Below are 22,422 nucleotides of genomic sequence, written 5' to 3' on the forward strand. Positions count from 1 at the left end.
AATCTCTTCAAACCATGTGCCCCTTCCTTGTGTCTGGTGTGTGGGGCGGTAAGGCACGATAAAGTCTCCGCTCAGAGTTTGTGATGCACTGTGTGTGTTGGAGCGCTTGGCTTGGTGTGCTCAGTGATCAGGAATGTCCGAGCCACGCCAGTGCCCCCGCTGACCGACGTGCGTCTGTTGCCATTCCCACCCAGTGTTGCCAGATTGGGCGGGTGCCCGCCCAATTGGGCTACTTGGGATGAGCATCGGCGGACAAAAACGGGAAAAATTGGCCATTTGGCGGTTTTTTAAGCCATTTTGGGCCCATAGAAGTCAATGTAATTTTGTTGTATTTGGGCGGAATTTAGCGCATTTTGGCGGTTTTTGAGAACCTTTTGGGCGGGAGTTGGCCAGACACATCTGGCAACACTGTTCCCACCCGTCCTGCTGCCCAAGGAAAAAATGGATTCCATTATAGAGTGGTCTCGTGATGATCTCTCCTCATTCCATCCATAATCCTGGTCACCACTGCGTGATGATTTCATATGTAGGAGTTGTAATCCTGTATGTCAGTTGAGTCATCGGTTATGATCTGTGGTCCTATTTTAATTTCATGGGCTGTGTTGCTGTTTTAATTTAATAAATTAGTTTTAGTTTATTTCACAGTTTGCAGACCTACCCTTTTCAATGGTCTGTGGGCCTGACAGAATCTTGACATTTTGGCAATGAGGAATTCCAAAAAAACTGCAATGATTTCAAGTAAGTCAAGAGCTTCCAGTAAATAGCAATTAATGGGGTTAGACCATCAGCGTTTGCGTGTGTGTGAAAGGATGTGAAGTGGATGTGTGAGAGGGCTGGCAGCTAGCCTGGTCTGGTCTGGTCCAGCCTGCACTGCATCTCTGCTCTGTCGTCTGTCCCTGAGCTTACAATATCTACGGAGAGGAATGGCACTGATCAATCCCCCTAGCCTGGTGACGCCATCCTATGTAATTCCACCCAAAGATTTTGGCTCTGCACAAAGTCTGGCGAAACCCTCCTAGCTCGGTTCGCTCACGGTTTAGCCAATCAGCAAACAGTTGAGAGTGGTGATGCAGAACTCACCCGCGGAGTCTGTTACTGATTGGTTAAGGAAACACGATTCACACTTTTGTCTTTTTATTTGTATGCTTTTGCAATACTATATCGCAACTGTCATGCTAATAAAGCACAATTTGAATTTTAATTTGAATTCGGAACTCCAATGACTTAAAATGGCTTAAAATGACTTAAAATGGCCAATGACTTAAACAGAGTAAGCTCATACCATCTCCCACCCTCCATGGAGACGGATTCCTCTTAGCTTTCGCCAGACTGCCGCCAGCCGGACAGACAGACAGACAGACAGGCAGGCAGACACAGACACAGACAGACAGACAGGCAAACACAGACAGACGGGCAGACACCGAGAGATGCACATACAGACAGGCAGACACAGAGAGATGCACATACAGACAGGTTAGTGGGCAGACAGACAGATGGTTACATACACAGACGCATGGAGACGCCTATACTGATGCTAACACATGCACAGACAGGTAGACACATTCTGACTGACAGATGCACACACACACACACACACACACACACACACACACACACACACACACACACACACACACACACACACACACACACACACACACACACACACACACACACACACACACACACACACACACACACACACAGATGCATGCACTCATACAAACAGATGAATGCACTCATACAAACAGATGAATGCACACAAGTAGACTCAGAGACAGACAGACACGACATAAGCTAACAGACTTATGAAAAGACAGATAGATGCACACGGAAATGCTGAATTTCATACTCACAAAAACACCGTTGGGACACTGTCCCCAATGATCCTCAGTGATTAAGAAGAGCCATAAGCTACTAATATGATAGAGTGCTATTAGACTTATTTATCTGCAGTCCGTTTAGATTATGCTATGTGTAATATTTTCTTCTTTCTTAAGCACATTGAATGACAATTGTTTTTATTATATTATATATTATATATTATAATGTGCTATAAATGGGACACATTATATTACATTACATGAAAACCCATTGGGAAATTCCATTACACCAGACTTTTATCCAAAGTGATTTGCAATTATTTTTCAGCATTGGTTTTACAGTCCCTGGAGCAATGTTGGGTTAGGTGCCTTGCAGAAGGGCACTTCAGCCATGAACGGAGGTGTAGGGAGAGGTCAGGTGGAATTTGTGCCTACAACCTCCAGATCGAAAGACCAACTCAAAAGACATTAGAGGCGGTTGTAAAGGGGACACACTAGAGGCAGGCTGGTAGGAAAAGGCTCCACATTGGTTGCCAGACGGACTCCAAGCAGCTGATGGCCGGGCAGTGGGAGAGCCAGAGCCAGAGCCAGAGGAAGAGAAGAGAAGGGAAGGAATTTGAGCATGTGTGGCTGCCTAACGCATTACACCTGGTTCACTGACATGGCTGGCAGGTGAACTAAGCTGAGATCCATGCTAAAAACAGATGTCTCTCTCTCTCTCTCTTTCTTTCCTTCTCTTTTTCTCTCTTTGACTAAATAAACTATTGTTATTGACTTTCTGTAGCGTTGGCAACGTGTTGGTATTGCTTGAACCACAGCAGCTGTGAGGACTGAAACTGAGGGTGTTGTATTTTGTTGGCTAGAAGCCACTATGCAATGCTGTTGTATGAGTGGTGTTGTGGTCACAGCTTGGCTGATGAGACTCCTAAATCGGACATTGTAAGCATTCTTCTACAAGGAAGTGTAGCAGAGCTTGTTCTATTAATCCCAGGTGTGCGCGCTCCTGGAGCAGAGAGAGGAGGGTTTGAGCTGGGCTTTGATCTGACACCAGGGAGGCACTGGGGCCCAGTGATGGATGGCTCCTGGGCAGTGACGATATGTCATCTTTCCAACCCTTTCATGGTGGTATACCTGGTAGAGGCGCATTACGGAGGAATGAGGGGGAAAGGGGGTGGAGAAAAAGGCCTGAAAAGAGAAACGGCTCTTACAGGGACCCTGTGGTCAGGGTTGCCAGATGAGACAGATTATTTCCAGCCCAAAAATGCTCAAAACCTGCTTGGGAGCACTACATCTCACCCAAACCTAAATTCTATTGATTTCTATGGTTATAAATCTGCAGAAAACCCCACACAAATGCCCACGGACGGTCATCCTAAACAGCCCAATTGGGCAGGAAACCCCCCAATCTGGCATCACTGCCCTTGGTGACATTTCAAGTGACTTTGTTTTAAAGTCTTCAATGCGACACCACGAGGCATATTCTGTGGCAGGGTCGCCAGTCATAGGCGCCCGGAGTTGGGTTGAGCTGCACATGCGCGTCAGTGGAATTTTGTGTGGAGCTCGTCAGCGTTTAGTGGGCTGATGCAACGGCGTCGACCAAGTTTGTTTGGCCTCAACCAGGTGCAAGATGGAGCGGAGGAGGAGGAATGCAGTCCAAGGACCCAGAGGCAGTGCAAACACAGGCTGAGAAAGTCGGGGAGAGACAGACAGACAAACACACACACACACACACACACACACACACACACACACACACACACACACACACACACACACACACACACACACACACACACACACACACACACACATTCATATTCTGGAGCTGTGTGTGCACTCCTCTCAGCTGGAACTGGAGGCTAGGGGATAGGTGGTGGTGGAAATCCAGTAGGATAAAGGGGAGGTTGCAGCCTTTGACGCAGTGAGAGTTCAGCTTTTTGCCCGTCTTCCTCCTACCTCTTCCCCTACTTACCTCAACATGTGGTTGCTTTTCTGTGTTGTGCTTCTTGCAAATTGCCACAACTCTCTTGTCTCTCTTTCCCTCTTTCTCCCTCTCTCTCCCTCCCCCACTTCTCTCACTTCTTCTCTCTCACTTCTTCTCTTTCTCTTTCTCTCTCTCTCTCTCTCTCTCTCTCTCTCTCTCTCTCTCTCTCTCTCTCTCTCTCTCTCTCTCTCTCTCTCTCTCTCTGCGTTTTTCTTGCCCCCCACCCCCTGCCCCTCGTTGCCTTTGTGCTTTTTGGTCTAGCCTGCAGTCTGCTCTCTTTCCTGGTGTGGAGGAAACCCCCTCTGCTTCACACAGCTCCAATTCCAATCCAGTGAGTCACTGCACTGGGGAACAGTGGATTTTTGTGTGCATCATGGAGCGCCAGAGAAAGAGAGAGAGAGCTGAAGTGAGGGGAAGAGAGTGAAGAAACAGACATTGAAAGGGGGAGACTGTGAGAGACGAGTGGGACAGATGGAAGAAGGGGCAGAGGAGAGAGAGAGAGAGAGAAGAGTGGTGTGGAACTCCACAGTAACGTCTCACCCACGTCCTTGCATTGTTGTTTGTATTTTGCTTTGTGTATCTTTCCCTCTGTCGCCCTTGCCTGTCTGTCTGTCTGTCTGTCTGTCTAGCTGTCTGTCTAGCTGTCTGTCTGACTGTCTGTCTGTCTGTCTGTCTGTCTAGCTGTCTAGCTGTCTGTCTAGCTGTCTGTCTGGTTTGAAGGAAGGGTTGCTGTGCATTTTCTCCCTGAAGGTCTTGATAGTAACTTTGTTTTTGTCATGCTATCTTTTTTCAAAATCCCTCCCTTTTTTCAGAGGAAAACTTTTGCTGAATGTTTCTTTCCTACAGGCGCTAAATCGGTGAAGAACATTACACAGTATAACATTCCACAAAGCGGTTTTCTTTTTTTCCCCATCCTTCTCTCTCTCTTTCCCTCTCTGTCTGTCTCTCTCTCTCTCTCTTTCTTCTCTCCTCCCCCTCTGCCTCTGCTTTTGCTTTCTTGCTGACCTACTATTTTCAGGCACCGCTGCTGTGTGCTGCACCCAGGGCCGAGCGTGCCTTTATGGGGCAGCAGCTCAGTAAGGAGAGGCCTGGGGGCTCCAGGGGAGGGCTGAAAAGCAACAAGGGCACACTTAGCAAGAAGGCCAGGGCCCTGTGTGACTCTTCACCACAGCCAAAAGCCTTGAGAGTCTCTCTCTCTCTCTCTCTCTCTCTCTCTCTCTCTCTCTCTCTCTCTCTCTCTCTCTCTCTCTCTCTCTCTTTCTCTTCTCTCTCTCTCTCTCTCTCTCTCTCTCTCTCTCTCTCTCTCCTTCTCCTCCTCCTCCTCCTCTTCTCCCCAGTTCTGGGGATTTGAAGCATGCTTTCAAAGAAAAGAAAACGTTTTCAAGGATCATATTTACCACGGAGCACAGTAGTCACTTGAAGTTGTACAAGAGATGGTGGAAAGGCACAGGTTAGGACCTAGGAAATCTTGGTTCTACCCAGGGCTCTGAACACCACCCAACCCGCCAAATGCTGTTGAAATTTCAGGTTAGCTGGTAGAAAAGACCATCTTACTAGTCACTTTGACCTATTAGTGAGTGTGTGTTTGGCTATTAAGATGAACATCTACTAGCAATTTTGTCTGGTTATGAAAAAAGGTTATGAAAAAGTCTGGTTATGAAAGGTCTGGTTATGAAAAAGTGCCCTGGTTGTACCTCACATTCACTCAGTTCACAGGAACCTGAAACAAAAAAAATGTGTAAAGAGAGCTTTTGGAGCTATTGGTTCCTGAATAGAGGTGATTTGACACATAAAGTGTACATTTTGCAGCATTCAGACACTACAGTCATTTACAGGCAGTTCTTACGTGTGAATTCAACAGTCCGTCTACTTTTGCACTCTAAAAGCAAAATCTATCTTAATTGCCTCAAAACCCACACCAATGCAAGTCTGAGCTTTCTTTGTTGAAACACAATCACTCAGTTGGCTTTTCTGGTGTTAAGTTAGCAGACAATGATGCCAATGTATTCATACCCGACAGGCATCACCACAACTGCTCTCATTTAGATGATCTCCCGAGTCGTGTTGGAGCAAAAGGAGAGCCTCTTTTCAGGCTAAGCATGTCGGTGCAGGCCCTGGAAGCCTCTCATCTTCCAGCAAAGTCTCCCTTTCTCTTTATTTCCTCTCAATGGCTGTGTCTATATCTCTCCCTCACCCCAAGCCCTTTTTTGTAGTAATTTAATTTAGCAGTTGGTTGCATTTCTATTTTCTTGGAGTTGTACCAGTGGAACCTCTTGTCTTTTGGTTCTTGCCAATTTATTTGTTGTCTTTTCAACTGTGAGGGTCGGCCAGGACTTTGTGTTTGTGTTTGTCTGTGGGTCATTCCTTCGACCTCCGTTTAAGATCTTGGGGAATAAAGAGCCCAACACGCACACCTGACACCATTGTTGTTTCCACTGCCAGATTCATTTCCACTGTGACCTTTTGTCACTGCACAACTTACTAAGCAAGCCGTCTTGTACCACTGTCTCCCAGCTCCTGTTGTGTGTGGGATTTCCTATGCACTGGCCCCTAGGGTCACGTTGTAGACCACACATACTATACTGTACATGGTAGCTGCGGCATCACCATGGTGTTGTTGCAGTGGTTGTTCCAGTCTTCCTTTTTCTAACTGTGCGCGTGTGTGTGTGTGTGTGTGCATACGCAGCTTTGATGGGCTGCTTGTAATGTGTTGTTATTGACGTGGGCATCGCTTTGAATCGCAGTGCATACATTTTCAAATGAGTGTTATGATTAATTATACATTCGGTAACATACAGTACATATGAATTTAATGGACTTAGATACTAAGATGAAACTCACCTCCTGAGAAATCATTTATTGTAGTATTTATTAGGGATGTACCGAATCCTGATTTTTAAGGTTCTGTCGAATACCGAATCCACTGCTTAAGATTCGACTGGGTCCAAATCCTACAGTGAAATCCATTGAACAGTGCATTTTCTATTCTTTACAGTAAGATGGATTATTTTATTCTATTATTTTAAAATGGAAAAACTTTTTTCCCGGTCTTTTTAAACTTTATTGATGATGGGACAGTATGAGAGGTGGACAGGAAGCGAACGGGAGAGATGGGAAGGGGTCGGCAAATGACCCCAGGCCACAATCGTTCCTGGGTCGCCGGCGTAGTAGCACAGTGCCCTACCGTTAGAGCCACGGCAGGGCCAAATTGTAAAAACATTTTAGAAGGCAACTTTTTAGTTTGTCTTTCAGCCTTTGTGGAAAAAGAAAAGGGCGCATTTCTCTCTGCCGTGCATTCCTTCAGGCCTTGGCAGTGCAAAAGGTCTTTGTTCGGTGATATTCAGGTTCACTATTTTTCCCCCTGTTCTAACCTTTACTCCATAAACTTGGTGTGTTGCCTTACTTTCCCCACTGTGCATTTAAAAATGTCACTTCTCAGAATTTTAAAAGACCCAAGACCCAAACATGATTGCAAAGACTACAAAAATGATTCTCCTGACCTGCTCTGTAAAGAAAGACGGGGGCTGGTGGGGTTTTTTTTAGATATTTTTTTGGCTTTTATGCCTTTCTTTTTTGACTCCTGATGGTGGGAGACGTGATACGAGTGGGGAGAGAGGGCCGGGGAAGGATCGGCAAATGGCATGGGCCGGAATCGAACCCAGGCCGCCAGCGTAGCAGTCCATTGCCCAGACGTTTGAGGCACGGCTGGGCTCGGGAGCTGCTGTTTTTGAGATGGAATGAGATGCTCTGCATGGAGGTAGAAGAAGCAGCCCTGCTAACAAGCTGTTGCCAAACACGGGTCAGACGTATACATTTAGAAGGTCTAAAATCGCTAAAGCAGACAGAAACTTTGCATATTTCAGACTGGCCCAGGCCAAGATCATCAATCATAGGAAGGATGGCTCTGGAGTACAGCCAGAGACCGATTATGACTCCATGGGGCCCTGAGTCAGACAACAAGAAAGCCCCCCCCCTCAATGCGTGTTGGTAGTGTTCAAAACGTTTCAGGGTTTTAGGCCAGATGTGAGTGAAAATGGGGTTGTTAACAGTGCGATTTTAACATGATGAGAATGGAAATGTGGAGGCTTGGGCTTCAGAGCCCCCTTGACTTTTTGGGCCCCTGGGCCAGGGGCCGGTAGGCCTGTGTCTGTCCTTGCACATGCCACATATATAATCTGTCCTTGAGTACAGCAATGCAGAAGGGCCTCCAGCCCTTCGAGATACAGTATGTAGACCATTGAGATATGTAGACCCCACTGCCTCTATTTTGACTGCACACAGAGAATAGCTTCTATTTGACCTTGAAGACATTCGTAGAAGACTTTGCCATGAATATGTGTGTCTGTGTGTCTGTCCCTCCGTCCGTCCGTCCACTGGGTTGAGGTGGCTGAATTCCTATACATCACACCTTCTGTGGCTTTCATTCACAAGACAAAATTGCTTGTGTGAGTCACATGCTACTAACATCTTGTGATTGACTGCGTGTTTGAGTTTCTGTTCCTCTGTAGGCATATTTCCTTTTCTCTGTCCAAAATACTGAGTGGGTTGTGTGTGCATGCACATTGGCATGCTTGGAGTATATGCATGCGCTTATAACATGCGCATATAACATGCGCGTAATCATAAATACCACATGCATGTGTTGTTCGAGTGAGCGAGTAATCCGATTTTTGATTGTGACTTTGCTCTGATGGGGTCTTGTCTTCCCTGTTGTGGACTGTATGAAGTGCACACGTCTGGCTGCAGGTTACATAAGCATGAACCACAGTACGTCAGCAGAACGGCAGGATGGCCAGACGTTTTTTTTTTTCTTCCCTCCCCACTGCGTTTGTTCTTCATACATTGTTTTGATTACTCTTGAAGGTCACTAGTGTGTCACGGCCAATGCAACTTCCAAGTAGTAAGTGCGCGGTAAAGGAGCCGGCCGCTGTCGTGGAGATGCAATCAGGTTGATTTGAATCAACTGAGGCCCATGTCTAAGAATGCAAGGCCAGAGTCTGCATCAAGGCCTGTATCTCAGACACCACGCGCACGCACGCACGCACGCACGCACGCACGCACGCACGCACGCACACACACCATCCATTACGACATTTTTCTGATCAACTAATTTGAACACAATAAAGGCTGCTTTGAGTCCCTGCCACTTTAAAGAGGCTCCCTTCAGATCAGTGGAGACAGATTGTGTTTATGGCAAGGACAATGGTCCGTAGAATCACAAACAGATGATCACTAAGGCTCACACAGTACTCTTCTCTCTGCCTCTGAGGGTTATTTCATCTTTTACTTTCCCCTCTGTATTCTCACTCTTCCGGCTTTACAGTTTTCCTACTGTACATATTTTTATGGCAATTTTTGCTCTAAATTAAAACGTGCGTGCGTGCGTGCGTGCGTGCGTGCGTGCGTGCGTGTGTGTGTGTGTGTGTGTGAGCATGGATTATGCCATTGTTTTGAGAGTCCTGGAGTTGTCTTGTATGGCATCGGTGCAGATGGAGGCTTGATTGTGATCTATGACCATGAAATGAGTTGAAACTACAGAGTGAGTCTGAGGAAGTCCTATTGTCAATGGAGACTTCTCCATAGTGGAGTACACACAGTGCATCACAAGCAGGCAGGCACGTGGACAAAATGCATACAGAAATCACTTGAAGAGTAATTTTACACACTCACACACACACACACACACACACACACACACACACACACACACACACACGTAGTCTCTTTCTAGACACACTGACTGAAGCATGTGCTTTGTTTGTGTGCACGCAGGTAATTTATGATGTTGCTTTGATAACATACAGTCCAGGCTCTTCCCTTCACTTTCCTTTAGTTCCTTAGAGACCCTCTAGTCTTTTGCTAAACATTACTTCAAAAATCACCATTCTCTCAAGTCTCTCTCTCTCTCTCTCTCTCTCTCTCTCTCTCTCTCTCTCTCTCTCTCTCTCTCTCTCTCTCTCTCTCTCTCTCTCTCTCTCTCTCTCTCTCTCTCTCTCTCTCTCTCTCTCCAGCTGTGACTCTGTCTTGCTAGTCCCCCAAACAAAATTAGTGTCATTTTTTTCTGAAGAACCTATAGTTTTGGGAAAATTGCATTTTGTTTTGCCTGCTTCATGATTGTAGATTGTAGATACTGTATGTCTATTCATAGTCCTGCATCCTGTATATCAGCGGTTCCCAAACTGTTTACCCTGTGCACCCCCTAAGCGAGTATTTTGGTGTGCTGATGGCCACGCAAGTATGATTCACTGCACTTTCACTGCACATTATGCACACTTGTTTTGGGGAATCCTCTTTTCCAGTAGTCTAGGAGTTAAACTACGCTTCAGATGGACCCTTCCAACATACATTTCACCATACAATGAAAAAGTACTTCATAATGGTGGATTAAAAACTCACATATCCACCATTGCTCTATTTAGCTCGTGCACCCCTTTATGGCAGGCCGCACACCCCCAGGGGTGCACGCACCACAGTTTGGGAAACCCTGCTGTATATTATAACTCAAAGTGTGAGCTTTCCTTTCCCTTTCACCCTATGCTCTTTCTTGCCTTCTCTACACAACTCTGTCTCCATATCCCCATCTCTGACCCGTTTTCTATAGCAACTTGGTGCTATTTATTGGTATTAGTGACACATTTATTTGTATTTATCATATTATTCACACACCTGTACATTAACACAGGTATGCTTGTTATCTTATAATGCACACATTAAAGTATGATTTTTGTACAGTCCACACACACACACACACACACACACACACACACACACACACACACACACACACACACACACACACACACACACACACACACACACACACACACACACACACACACTGTTATGATCCACACCAAAACTTCACCAAGCCACCGTTGTGCATATGAAAAACATATGTACACACACACAGTGGTGCGAGGGCAGTGCGGCGTCAGCTGTGAGCAGCTGCCTGTAGTCCCGTAGTCCTGAATGGTCTGTGTGAGGAGTCCCTGAGAGGAGAGGAGAGAAGAGAAGAGAACAGGCAGGCCCCTGACGAGGGAGGGGGGGGGGGGGAGAAGCCTTCAGTCTTCAGTCTTCAGTCAGCAGCACAAAGAGGGGCTTGTTCTGGCCCGAGGAGGAGGCCCCACAGACTCCTGGGAAGCCTGGAAGGGATCTCGCTGTGGCTGCGCTGGGCTCACTACTACCCCCTGTCTCTCCTCGCCTCGCCTCGCCTGGCTCTGTCTCCCCCTTCTTCATCAGCACATCTCTCTCTTGCTCATATTGGAGCTCTGGAACTGTTTGTATGTCTCTTCCGTCTGTTTGTTTCTGTCTTCTTGCACGCTATTCCTCCCCCCCCCCCCATGCATTGCTTCTGCTTTCATGCAACCTCCCCCCCTTGTCTCTGTGCATCTAGTCATCTTCATCCCCCTCATTTGTCCTTTTTCTGTTTCCTTTCCAAATTTTTTTTTTCGGTTTTGTGTGTCAAAACTTCTGGATCATCCTAATTTCTTCACTGCCTGTGTCTTTTTTTCACTCCCATCCTCTCCTGGCATTTTCTCCCACTTTTTCATTTCTTCCCTCCCTCTTGCTCTCTTTTTCCCCCCTTTCTCTCCCTCTCTTTTCCCCTTCCTCCTTCCTCCTCTCCTCCCCTCCCCTCCCCTCCCCTCCACTCCGCAGCCCAAATGCCCCTCCTGTGGAGCTGGTGGAATGCTGGTGTTTGCCCAGCGTCTTGCTGGAGAACTGTCGAGGGCTCTGTTGCTGCTCTGCTCCCTCTGTGGGGCCGAAAGCCGCTCTGAATAGGGCCCCTTATGCTGGACAGGAGACGAGAGCGGAGCAGAGGAGAAGAGAAGAGAGGAGAGCAGAGCAGAGCAGAGCAGAGGAGAGGAGAGGAGAGCAGAGCAGAGGGTCTGGGACGCAGCCGTGTGGCTCAGGCAGCCCGCACAAATACCCCCTTCCCTACCCCCAGCCTTCACTCATCACCAACCTCTACCTCCACCTCCATCTCCCCTCCTCCTGCTCTCACCGTCCCCAGGATTAGGCTCACAGGGTGGGGGTGGAGGTGGAGGTGCCAGTGGGTGATGGGCGTTTTGAGGTGAGAGGGGTGCCTATTATAGCATACTTCTGGACAGGGCTTATTGTTCTGCCGTATTGGGAGAGTTGTAACTTGGTGAGACTTGAAGCTTGGAAGAACTTTTGTAGTTGCAAAATCCAGCCTAGGAGAGAAATGGATTGTTTGTCTTTGTGACAGTGTTACTGGTATCATTTTCATTGCCAAGGTAAAAGTCATGTCTGAAGACTGCTAACGCATGTGAAGGCCGCTGTTGCATCAAATCACCCGTCGGCCTTCATGTGTGCATAATCTGTGTGAAGGGGCAGGACAACCAAATAGCATTTTAGAAGTTTGCTTCAACCAGAATTTGTCTGCTTCCACTTTTACTTTATTTTTTTCGTAACGTTTCGGGTGACAAACCCTTCTTCAGGCATTTTTTTTTTATCAGTGCCCACACAAAATGCTCTCCCTTTTCAAGCTTATCCAAGTGCCTCCACTTGCAAGGCACGCTATCCAACACTGTCCCACTCCAGCAATGAGTGCACCAATTCCATGAAATGATCTCCCTCGGGAGGCACTGTGTGTAATATGCCATACCATATGGGCAGCATTGCCCTGGGGCACCCAGGTTCGAATCCAGCCTGGGTCATTTCTGGTATCGGTAGCGGCTCCCGATACTGCTCATTATACTCGTACTGGTACTCGTCAAGCACTTGCCGATACCAGCTACGAGTACTCAAAACAATGCAAAATCTTGTCATGTTCTGTGGACTTTAAATCAGCATGGAAAAAAGTGCCATCTCATACATTTACTAACATTTAAATCAAATCAAAATGGACAATAAAAATATCACAGGTGGGAAAAAAACAAGGCCATGCATTTATTTTCATTGTATTTTGGTGGTAAAAGGTATCGCTATCGGTACTCGGTATCGGCAAGTACACACATTAATGTACTCGTACTTGTATCGGTTTTCAAACAAGTGGTATCGGTGCATCCCTAGTCATTTCCCAACCCTGTTCCATCTCTCTCCCCCAACCATTTATTGTCTTCTCAATACTGTCCTATCTGATAATAAAGGCACAAAAATGCCATCCTCACTGATTAATGCAGAGGCCTTCTTCTTGTTCCTCCTTCTTTTTCTCCTCCTCATCCTCATCCCCCTTCCTCTTCTTTCCTCCTCCTCTTCTTTCCTCCTCCTCCTCCTCCTCCTCCTCCTCCTCCTCCTCCTCCTCATCCCCCTCCTCCTCCCCCTTCCTCTTCTTTCCTCCTCCTCCTCATCCCCCTTCCTCTTCTTTTTCTCCTCCTCCTCCTCATCCCCCTTCCTCTTCTTTCCTCCTCCTCCTCCTCCTCCTCCTCCTCCTCATCCCCCTCCTCCTCCCCCTTCCTCTTCTTTCCTCCTCCTCCTCCTCATCCCCCTTCCTCTTCTTTTTCTCCTCCTCCTCCTCATCCCCCTTCCTCTTCTTTCCTCTTCCTCTTCTTTCCTCCTCTTCTTTCCTCCTCCTCCTCCTCATCCCCCTTCCTCTTCTTTTTCTCCTCCTCCTCCTCATCCCCCTTCCTCTTCTTTCCTCTTCCTCCTCCTCCTCCTCCTCCTCTTCCCATCCTCCCTCTCCTCCAACAGTAGCTCAGGGGCCCAATGGGAAGGTAAGGACTTGGCGGAAGCCCGAGATCAACTGTAAAAGCCATCAGAGCCGCTCACTGATTTATGGAGCCGCTGAATAGTGGAGGCCGCCGTGTCGTGCCGTTCCTCGCCAGGACTAGCTGGAACTCTGGAGCAGTGTTTCCCAACCTATGGGTCGGGACCCAACTTATGGGTCGCCAAAGATCCACAGGGGGTCGCGGAGCCCTCTTGATTTTAACGGGTTTCATTTGAAATATATAGCCCATGATGATTAGCCTAAATGACAAAGCATTTAACTAATACATGCATAGAAGCAGCAAATTGTAAGTGCTACATTAAACATGTATTCTATATTTGACCAAAGACGAATTGAGGAATAAAATAACTAAAATTAGTTTTCCCAGGAGACAGAGGGCATCTTGTGACTCCGTCTCGTGCGGGCGCTCACGTGGTTGGGTCACCAAAGCTTATAATAGTAAAAACATGGGTCCCTGAAGAAAAAGGTTGGGAACCACTGCTCTAGAGGGAGGGTGGGGTGGGCTGGGCTGGGCTGGGTCTGAGATGGAGGTCAGGGTGGGGTGGGACGGGACGGGGTAGAGTTAGCCTGGGGAGCAGAGATGTCTTAAACAGCTGGAGGTCAGACTACTGGAGCCCCCCCTCCCTCCTTCAAGAGAGACTAGACATTTCAAGGGAGCAGAGAGGGATGATAGACTGTGTGTGTGTGTGTGTGTGTGTGTGTGTGTGTGTATTTGTGCTTGTGCGCATGTGCGTGTGCATTGAATTATATGCATGATTTATTTTTTTAGACCACAAGGCACAAGAAAGGGGCTGCTTGGTGGTCTCACCGAGGAGGCCTTCATTTAAACAGTGGTAATAAGTGATGAGACAGTACAGTAGTAATGTTTTCTCTTTTTGGGCCCATTTCCTCTTGTCTTTTGCCCTGCCTGTCTGCCGAATTCTTTCTCTCTGTCTCTTTGGCATTCCCTTGCCCACTTATCCGCATGCACACCTCAAGAGCAGTCTAGATTTGAAAGGAATGCCATCTTGAATCTGCTATGTATTACATAATAAATGTCCTCGAGGCTTCTCTTATTTGGGTTTGTCTGACTCTTTGGTCTGTATTGTGTAGGTTAACAGTTTTGAACAAGGTTTTTGCAATCGGCTTCATTTTCTCTGTGTCATACCCATTTCATACCTGTGTCCAGTGGCGTGTACAGGCATTTTGGGGGGCAGGTACTCTAGGTGGGGGACAGGGGGCATGTGAAACTTCCTTAGAGCCATGGAGGCTATAGGCCTTTATTACATTATTGCTATATTATTAAACAAAAGTTAGGCCCTATCGCGGCACAAATGACAGGGCACTGGTTTACTATGCGCCCGACCCTGGTATGATTCCCGGCCCGGGTCCTTTGCCGATCCTTCCCCGTCTTTCTCTCCCCATTCACTTCTTGTCAAATCCTTCACTGTCCTGTCGGATAAAAGCAAAAAAAAAGTAAAGTAAGGTAAAGGTAAGGTAAAGTCGCAGGTGCTTTAGCACTACGTCATCCCTAACTGTTCATGCCTGTGCCTGTGTTATTTAAACGCTATGAAGCGAGACTCTGGATTTCACACACATTAGAGTGTAGATTCGATTTTACGGTTGTCTTGTAGAATTGTATGGCTAATCCCCCGACATAAGAGGTGTTGTTGTTTTTTTGTCTTTATACAGAGTGCACTTGGGATGAAATGTGGCTTTTGTCCCATTAAATCAAAATGTGCGTTTGAATCTGCACCAAAATATGCAAGCAATTGGCTTTGGGATTTCTCTCTCTGAAAGATGGATCACAATTTTCAAGATCTTTTGCATTTTTTTTTGTTTTTTTTTGTTTCAGCAGACAGCAGGAGCACAAATTGCATAGTTGTGACAAGATGCAATATTGAGAAATTCATCCGTTGTGTTGAGTACAGTTGGTAGACATGTTATCCTTAATTCCTATCTTACAATTATGACGCTATCAGTGTGCATTTGGCGCAAAAGCTTGCCGCGGGGGCGGGGGCACAGCAATCTGTAGCCTAGGGGCCCCAGGCAGTCTTAATCCGGCCCTGAGAAGGAGGACAAACATTTAGGCTTGTTGGCCTTCATCAGTGTGTCACAGGTCACAGGGGACCGGTGTGTCCCCCTGACAAAAATAAACAAACCAAAGCAATTGTGCTCCTGCTGCTGGCACAAAAAATAGAATAGAAAACAATAGAATAGACTTTGTTGTCATGCTGGCATGAAAATTGCCTTTGGTCTCACTGTATAAAAACATAGGCATTGATTCCATTGCTCGAAACAATACTTTTTTTTTTTTTTTTTAAAGTTCCAAGAATTTTGATGTGCAATTGATTTTTTTTGTTACGTGCAAGACGCACCACACTCAAGAGAGTCCATTATTTTAATCAATTCTATTTTTCTCCCATCTACTGTAATTTTATGTCAGACGTCTCTCGCCTGCACACCAGCTTGTATCTACTTGGTATTTTAGAATTTAGGAATGGGCCCTACCCAGAAGGTTGCTTGCGGGCATCTTTTATGTATTGGATTGACAGTGCTCTTCTCTTCTTTTCTGCTCTCTTTTTTTCCCCCTTCCACAGGGCCAGCTGAAGTTCCCATGATGTCACCCAATGGCTCCATCCCACCAATCCACGTGCCCCCAGGCTACATCTCCCAGGTAACAGGCCCAGGAATGAGCCGGCTGGGCGGGGGCCCCTGTGGCAGGCCAGTGGGGGGGAGGAGGAGAGGGAGAGAGTTTGGGGAGGAGGGGGAGACGTTGGAGGAGTTGAACTCCTGCCTGTGAAGACATTCAAAAGAAACTTTGCATTCCTGCATGGATTTTAGAGAGAGGTTTTGTACTTGTGGACACACACACACACACATACTTAAAGTAAAATCGAGAGAGGAAAGGCAAGAGGGAGACAGGCATACACATGCTTGCACATGATTGGCAACTGGAGCTGCTTTGTAAGTGTGATGGGACCTTTTTGTGCTGTGACAGGGAAAGGTCATACCCACGGGCATTTCATCAGGTCAGAACATTCTTAGAATGCAAAGAAAGCGTGTGTGTGTGTGTGTGTACAGACTTTTAGGAGAAAGGAATGAGATGAGACAACGACAAAGGATGCATGTCATCTCACCTCCAAGGTTAGGGGTCTACATAACACCTATGGGCTATAAGACGATTGTCCAAAACACTGGGCGAAAGCACAGAGTTTTGAGGTGCAACAGGGATGCCCTAACTGGTAACCATTAACCATGTGGCAACATCCCTGACATCGCTCCTTCTCATGGATTAAATAAAGTCAACTACACCCCTCATATAAGAACGAGGAGGATGTGAGGGCATATGCATGCTCTCACTGTCCGAAGGGAGGATTTTAGATGACTTAGTAAGACTTAGTTTTCCTGTTGAAAAGCAAACATTAACATTTCGAATACTGAGCTTAACAAAGACGATGCTTTTCCTCGACCACTAAAACCACATGACTCATGCCTCATCATCACAGCAGTCCATGGTGCCTCTTCCCCTGGTGTTCTGAAAGGCCGGGGGCTTCTAAACTGGAACACCATTCAGCCACACAGCTACCCACACCAGTACTGCAGGCCAGGTCCTACTGTACTTCAATCCTACCACACCCCAAAGTCCTCCATTGGGGCTATTGGGAACAGAATCTAGTTGTGTGTCATTAGGTCTTACTGTTGAATCAAGTCTAGGGGTTTTTTGTTTCCATCAGAACAACCAGGGGACGAGGCACATTCTTATGTATTCTTCTAACCATGTTCAAAATTACAAATTACAAAATAATGTGTACCGGCGGTAATATCATACCCCAAGTCTTACCCTCGGTTTGCCAACACACCTGCTGGTCTGAAATCCCTACTGCCATACAAAGACAGAATGCAGTAACTACCGGTACATATTTTGTCGAAATTGAGTTTAAACTCAGAAAATGGGCTTCATAAAACGTCCTTTATCTCGTGACAAAGCCTTTGCCATGTCAAATTTGCAGAAACTACAATCTCCAATCTAATATTAATACTTTGAAGGTCTTTAATGTTGGTATTGTTACTACACTTTGCCCTTGTAGGGCAGCCTAGTCTGTGCCAGTTAGCCTGTCCACTAGGGCTGTAACGATACACTCAACTCATGATTTGGTTCGTATCACGATTTTTGACCTATGGTTCGATACACCCCACGACTTCACATTTGCCAATGTTATAAAATTAGATTATGAATAAAACTATGACAAGTTGTAGGTAGAATAGGTTACAAGAGGCTGCACACAATTAAAAAAAGTTTAAATATAATAATGATGATGATTCGAAGCTTGGAAGCACCATCACTTCATATCATGTGGTAGTTTTCTGGACTGATGGATGTCAAAACTTTGAAAGGGTGTATCACGATACTGCCTCCTTGTATCACGATACAGTATCGTGAGTCTTTGTATCACGATTTCTCAGTTCGATACAATATTGTTGCAGCCCTGCTGTCCACTGACATCTGCTTGGTTTCCCCACGCGTTGTTGAAAAGAACATTCTACAGATGTCTGTGGTCTGGTCAGTAACTGTTAGCATGCCAAACTCTGAACGTGTCCCCAAGTTATTGGAGTAGTCGGTATCAGCGGCCAGAAGACGTGAGTGAGATGGAACCCTAGTGATCCCACTCGTTTTTTTTGTTTGCCTTTATAAGGCTTGCCTTGAAAAAAAAAATCTGGCATTTCCGGTGGCTGAGCTAGTTCCTATCTCATGCTTTGTGCTTTTTAAAGGTAGTTTTGTGCTTTTTATGCCTTTTATTAAGAGAATGATTGAGAATGATCGTGGGAGAGATGGGAAAGGGTTGTGAAATGATCTGGGGTTAGACTCAGACTCTGTTCTCTGAATTTATGGTATGGTTCCTTAGCCCACTGATACACGGTGCCCCCAGGTCCTTTTGAGCTTTATCCTTTTTACTTCATCTCGTAATTTTCCCCATGTCTTGTCTTCATACTAGCTCATGTTGGTCACACCTTGCTTCCTCTTGTTGTTTACCAGGTCCTGGAGGACAACACGACGGGGGTTCGGCGTGTGGTGGTGACCCCTCACTCGGAGTGCTACCCGCCCAGCTACTCTCCTGCGCTCTCCCCCACCCACCACATGCCGCCGCCTTACATGGCACACCCACACTTCATCCCCGCCTCCCACACGGCCTACTACCCCCCAGCTGGCCACGGGGATGTGCCCCCGCACCAGTACTACCCCCACCGCCTGCCCCACCTCTACGAGGGTAGGTACAGGTTCATGGAAATCCTGGAAAAGTTTTTGGAAAAATGTTGTGCACTATTTTGAACATTAAGCCCCTTTTCCGAGTTGTCTACAATGTCTGCAGTGACTTTAAGAACAGACATTGTCCATGCCCGTAGACGGCCATTCTAAAGCCGGTTAAGACAAAATCCAAATTTGCCAAATAACGGACACATCAGCAAAAAAAAAAGGGGAAAAAACGGTGAGGGGGACTCTAAAACATTTGACAGCTCAGAAAAGAGGCTTAATGTTCAAAGTAGTGCACTTTTCCGTTAATGTAAGTTCAACGTTTTTAATGCAAGTTCAACGTTTTTGTCGCAAGTTGGAAGTTTAATGAGGGTAGTTGCCATGGCTCCTCAGCCCGCCCCCCACAGCACTGGCCTGGGGATTTTCATGTACTATGTCAAAAGCTGAGCAGTCCGTACTGTCACGGTACATGCACACCAACGGCGCGGACATCCACAGTACGTCCACAGAACGTGTCCGTTATCAGTCCGAAATGGTTAAAATGCATGAAAACAAATCATGCCTTGCACACAGGAATGTGGTGTAAGCGCGATGCATGTCTGTGCCGACCGGACATGTCCGCGTTGCTCCTTGAAAATAGAACTTGAGTCTATTTTCCTGCGCGGACGTCCGCGTTCAATGCGCGGCTCCCATTGAAAATGAATGGCTGCTGCCCGCGGATAGAACGTGGACGTTGACTGTGCAGTGTGAAAGGCAGCCCGCGAACCTCTCGGACTCGCACTGCTCACGGAGACGTTAAGGAAACGTGCCGTTCCTGTGTGCATATACCGTCATGCGATCGATTGCATTATAACTTGTCGAACCACACTAACTGCAATTTGTCACCTAAGATGCTCCTGTATCAATCCACAATCCACATGGATAAAGACTGCCCACTGCATACGTTAGCCCCACCTCAGAATTTTCTCTGTTCAATTTCAAGCATTAGAACAAGACTGATGGCTAAAACCCTCTACCCTCACATCCCCCAAGAAGATCTCACTTTTCCATCTCACTTTTCTCTCTTCCTCCGTCTGCAGAGATCATCCCCAACATCCACTACAACATGACCTCCTACATCAACCGGGAAGAGCCGTATTGCAAACCGCCGCCCAAGAAGCTGAAGGGCCCATCGGAGCGCCCCGGTGGCCTCAATCGCCTCAACAGTAGCCCGCCCTCCTCGACCTACAAGAACAACAACTCCGGCTGCAGCCCCACAGCCAATGGCTACAAGAGCCACAGCGGAGTGTGTAGCACGGGGGGCGGTGGGGGTAGTGGTGGTGGAGGAAGCCCGGGAAACAAGCGGACAGACAGGCGGTCCAGATTGAGCCCCAAGAGCCACGATGGGGAGCACCAGCATCATCAGTCTCCACAGCATCATCATCATCATCATCAGCAACAGCAGCAGCAGCAGCTGCAGCAACAGCAACCACCACAACATGGTAAGTGGCTGGGGGAGGGACATAGGGTTTCTCCATTATCCTCACTCCTGTCCTCCCTTGTGCTTACAGCCTCGTGATGACGTCACAAGACGTCATTGACGGGAGAAGTTAAATTCATGCAAAATCTTGCAAAAGCGCAATTCAAATGTGGTTTTCTCATTTGCAGTCGGGATGTTGAATGGGGAAATGTCCCCCAAATGTTGTTGTGGCTTATCAGGCTGACAGTGGGGAAGCTTAATTGTTTTCTCCACGGAGGTGGGGCGTCAGTGAAGCGTGAGACCACAAGCACAGGTGTTGGGAGTTAGGATAATGGAATGTACCCCATGGTGCTGTGGCGAAGCTCACTACTGTAAACAATGACAACAGCCACATCACTTCCTCTTGTCTCAATGGCAGTTTCCCAACGTCCAGTGTTCTAGCCTTGCTAGGACGTGCAACGCCCAGTGATTGGATACTTCGCGGAGTTCACCAAAGAGTATCCAATCACTGGAGACTGGGAAACAGCCAGTGTCTCCATTACACCACGGCTGCCTCCAAGTGAAGTGTACTGAGGACACAAGCACAGGTGTTGGGAGTTAGGATAATGGAATGTACCCATAGTCTGCATCTCATCATCTATCCTTCAGTCCCATCTATCCTCCATCATCTATCCTTCAGTCCCATCTATCCTCTATCCTCTGTCCTCTGGCTTCATGCCTCGGTGTCTGCCCTCCTCCCATGGGTAGGGAACAAAGAAGGAATCAAGGGAGGATCAAGGCAGGAATCAAGCAGCAGGCCTGTTCATATGGCATGTTGCCCACCTCCTCCACCCCTGGTCCTCTTACCTTTTTTTGTGGCTTAATATTTCCTTGATACCTTTTGAGGCACAGCAACTTCCTGTACGAAGCTGTGGCCTAATGATTAACAAGTCAGTCTGGGGATTTTGGAGGGTCACAGGGCGGAATCCTGTACCAATAGGGAAAAAAGCCCAAAGTGAACCAAAGGGGATTATGTCATTTGCTCACTTAGTTTTTTTCCCTATTGGTACAGGATTTCGATTTGTGACCCTGCACTTCCTTCGCTGGATTAAAGCTTGACGTGATGTAAAGCAACAAGCCCTGCTAGGCTCACAGGACTTAACTCCGTAAAGCAAGGATTCGGTATGGGCCATTCCTGAAGCCCCTCCCCTTGAGGGATGTCCCAGCTGTCCAGATGTAAACCTCCTAATAGAAGAGCCTGCTAGACTTGTTTCTATGTGGAAATTGGAGCCACGAGGGCTGTTTTAAGCTGTGCTTGCTCTGGATGAGTTTAATCTGGTGGATGACACGGCCCCTGTCCACAGAGGACTCTGAAGTGATATTTCTTCAGCAAGTCAAGGATTTTTTTGTATACATTTTAGATTCATGTAACCACGAGCCTATGAATAACCCCTCTGATGAGTCAGGTGTCTGCTTTAAAATGTCAGTTGAGTCATGACTATTACAGGACAGAGTACTACTACTTTTAGGGCATCACTCTGTATATAAAAGTGGCTTTATTTGCGTTTGCACATATTTTCTCAAAAGGAATGCTCTACCAGTTATGCACTCTACTCCCACCTCTGGTAGAGTCTAGTATTTAGTATTTAGTCTACTGTGCTACAAAAATGAACACCCCACATCCTCCTCTCTCCTCCCTCCTGCACTTGACTGCGATGCACCATTTGTTTGTCTCTCTGTTTTCTGTTCCTTGCTCCCTCTTGCCTTTCCAGAGAAGAGTGACTTCACTCTTCTCCTCTGTCCACCTACAGCCCTCTCCCTCTGCCCTTCTTTCTCTCCCTCTTTTCCAGTCACTCGTCTTCACGCTCTCCCTCTCTCCTGTCCGGTGCCTCTCAGTGGGCCGATGAGAAGAGTAAACAGAGTGGCGGCCACATCCTGTGAGCAGCGCTGGCTGGCTGGCTGACTGGCTGGCTGGCTGACTGGCTGGCTGGCTGACCGTCACCCTGGCTGGAAAAAGGCAGAAGGGGTTGAGAAGGGGTGGGGTGGTGGGGGCTAGCCTGGGCATGTCATCCTCTGGTTCATTCACATTCCCCTCCCATTGCCCTCCTCATTAGGCCGGGTACTTGCTTGCTGGTGTGACTTAACCCATTTAGGCCTGAAGCACTTAGAAGAAATGCCTGTTAATGCCTAAGCCCTTTGTAGGAAAAGGTGCCCTCAGCCTATAAAAAACCTACATATCTCAGCCTCCTAAGCACA

At 47.1% G+C, this 22,422-nt stretch overlaps 1 protein-coding gene across 1 annotated transcript in view; it reads left to right on the forward strand.

The window, feature by feature from the left end:
* The window catches only part of fndc3bb (fibronectin type III domain containing 3Bb), a 67,510-nt gene that overhangs the window by 19,986 nt on the left and 25,102 nt on the right, over positions 1-22,422 (forward strand). Inside the window, exons 4-6 of the mRNA XM_063206624.1 lie at positions 16,075-16,151; positions 18,513-18,744; positions 19,808-20,209. Coding sequence (XP_063062694.1) covers positions 16,075-16,151; positions 18,513-18,744; positions 19,808-20,209 — 711 coding nt within the window. The remainder of the gene's footprint in view (positions 1-16,074; positions 16,152-18,512; positions 18,745-19,807; positions 20,210-22,422) is intronic.

This window comes from Engraulis encrasicolus, chromosome 9 (assembly GCF_034702125.1).
Source record: "Engraulis encrasicolus isolate BLACKSEA-1 chromosome 9, IST_EnEncr_1.0, whole genome shotgun sequence".
In the NCBI taxonomy this organism is placed as follows: Eukaryota; Metazoa; Chordata; class Actinopteri; order Clupeiformes; family Engraulidae; genus Engraulis; species Engraulis encrasicolus.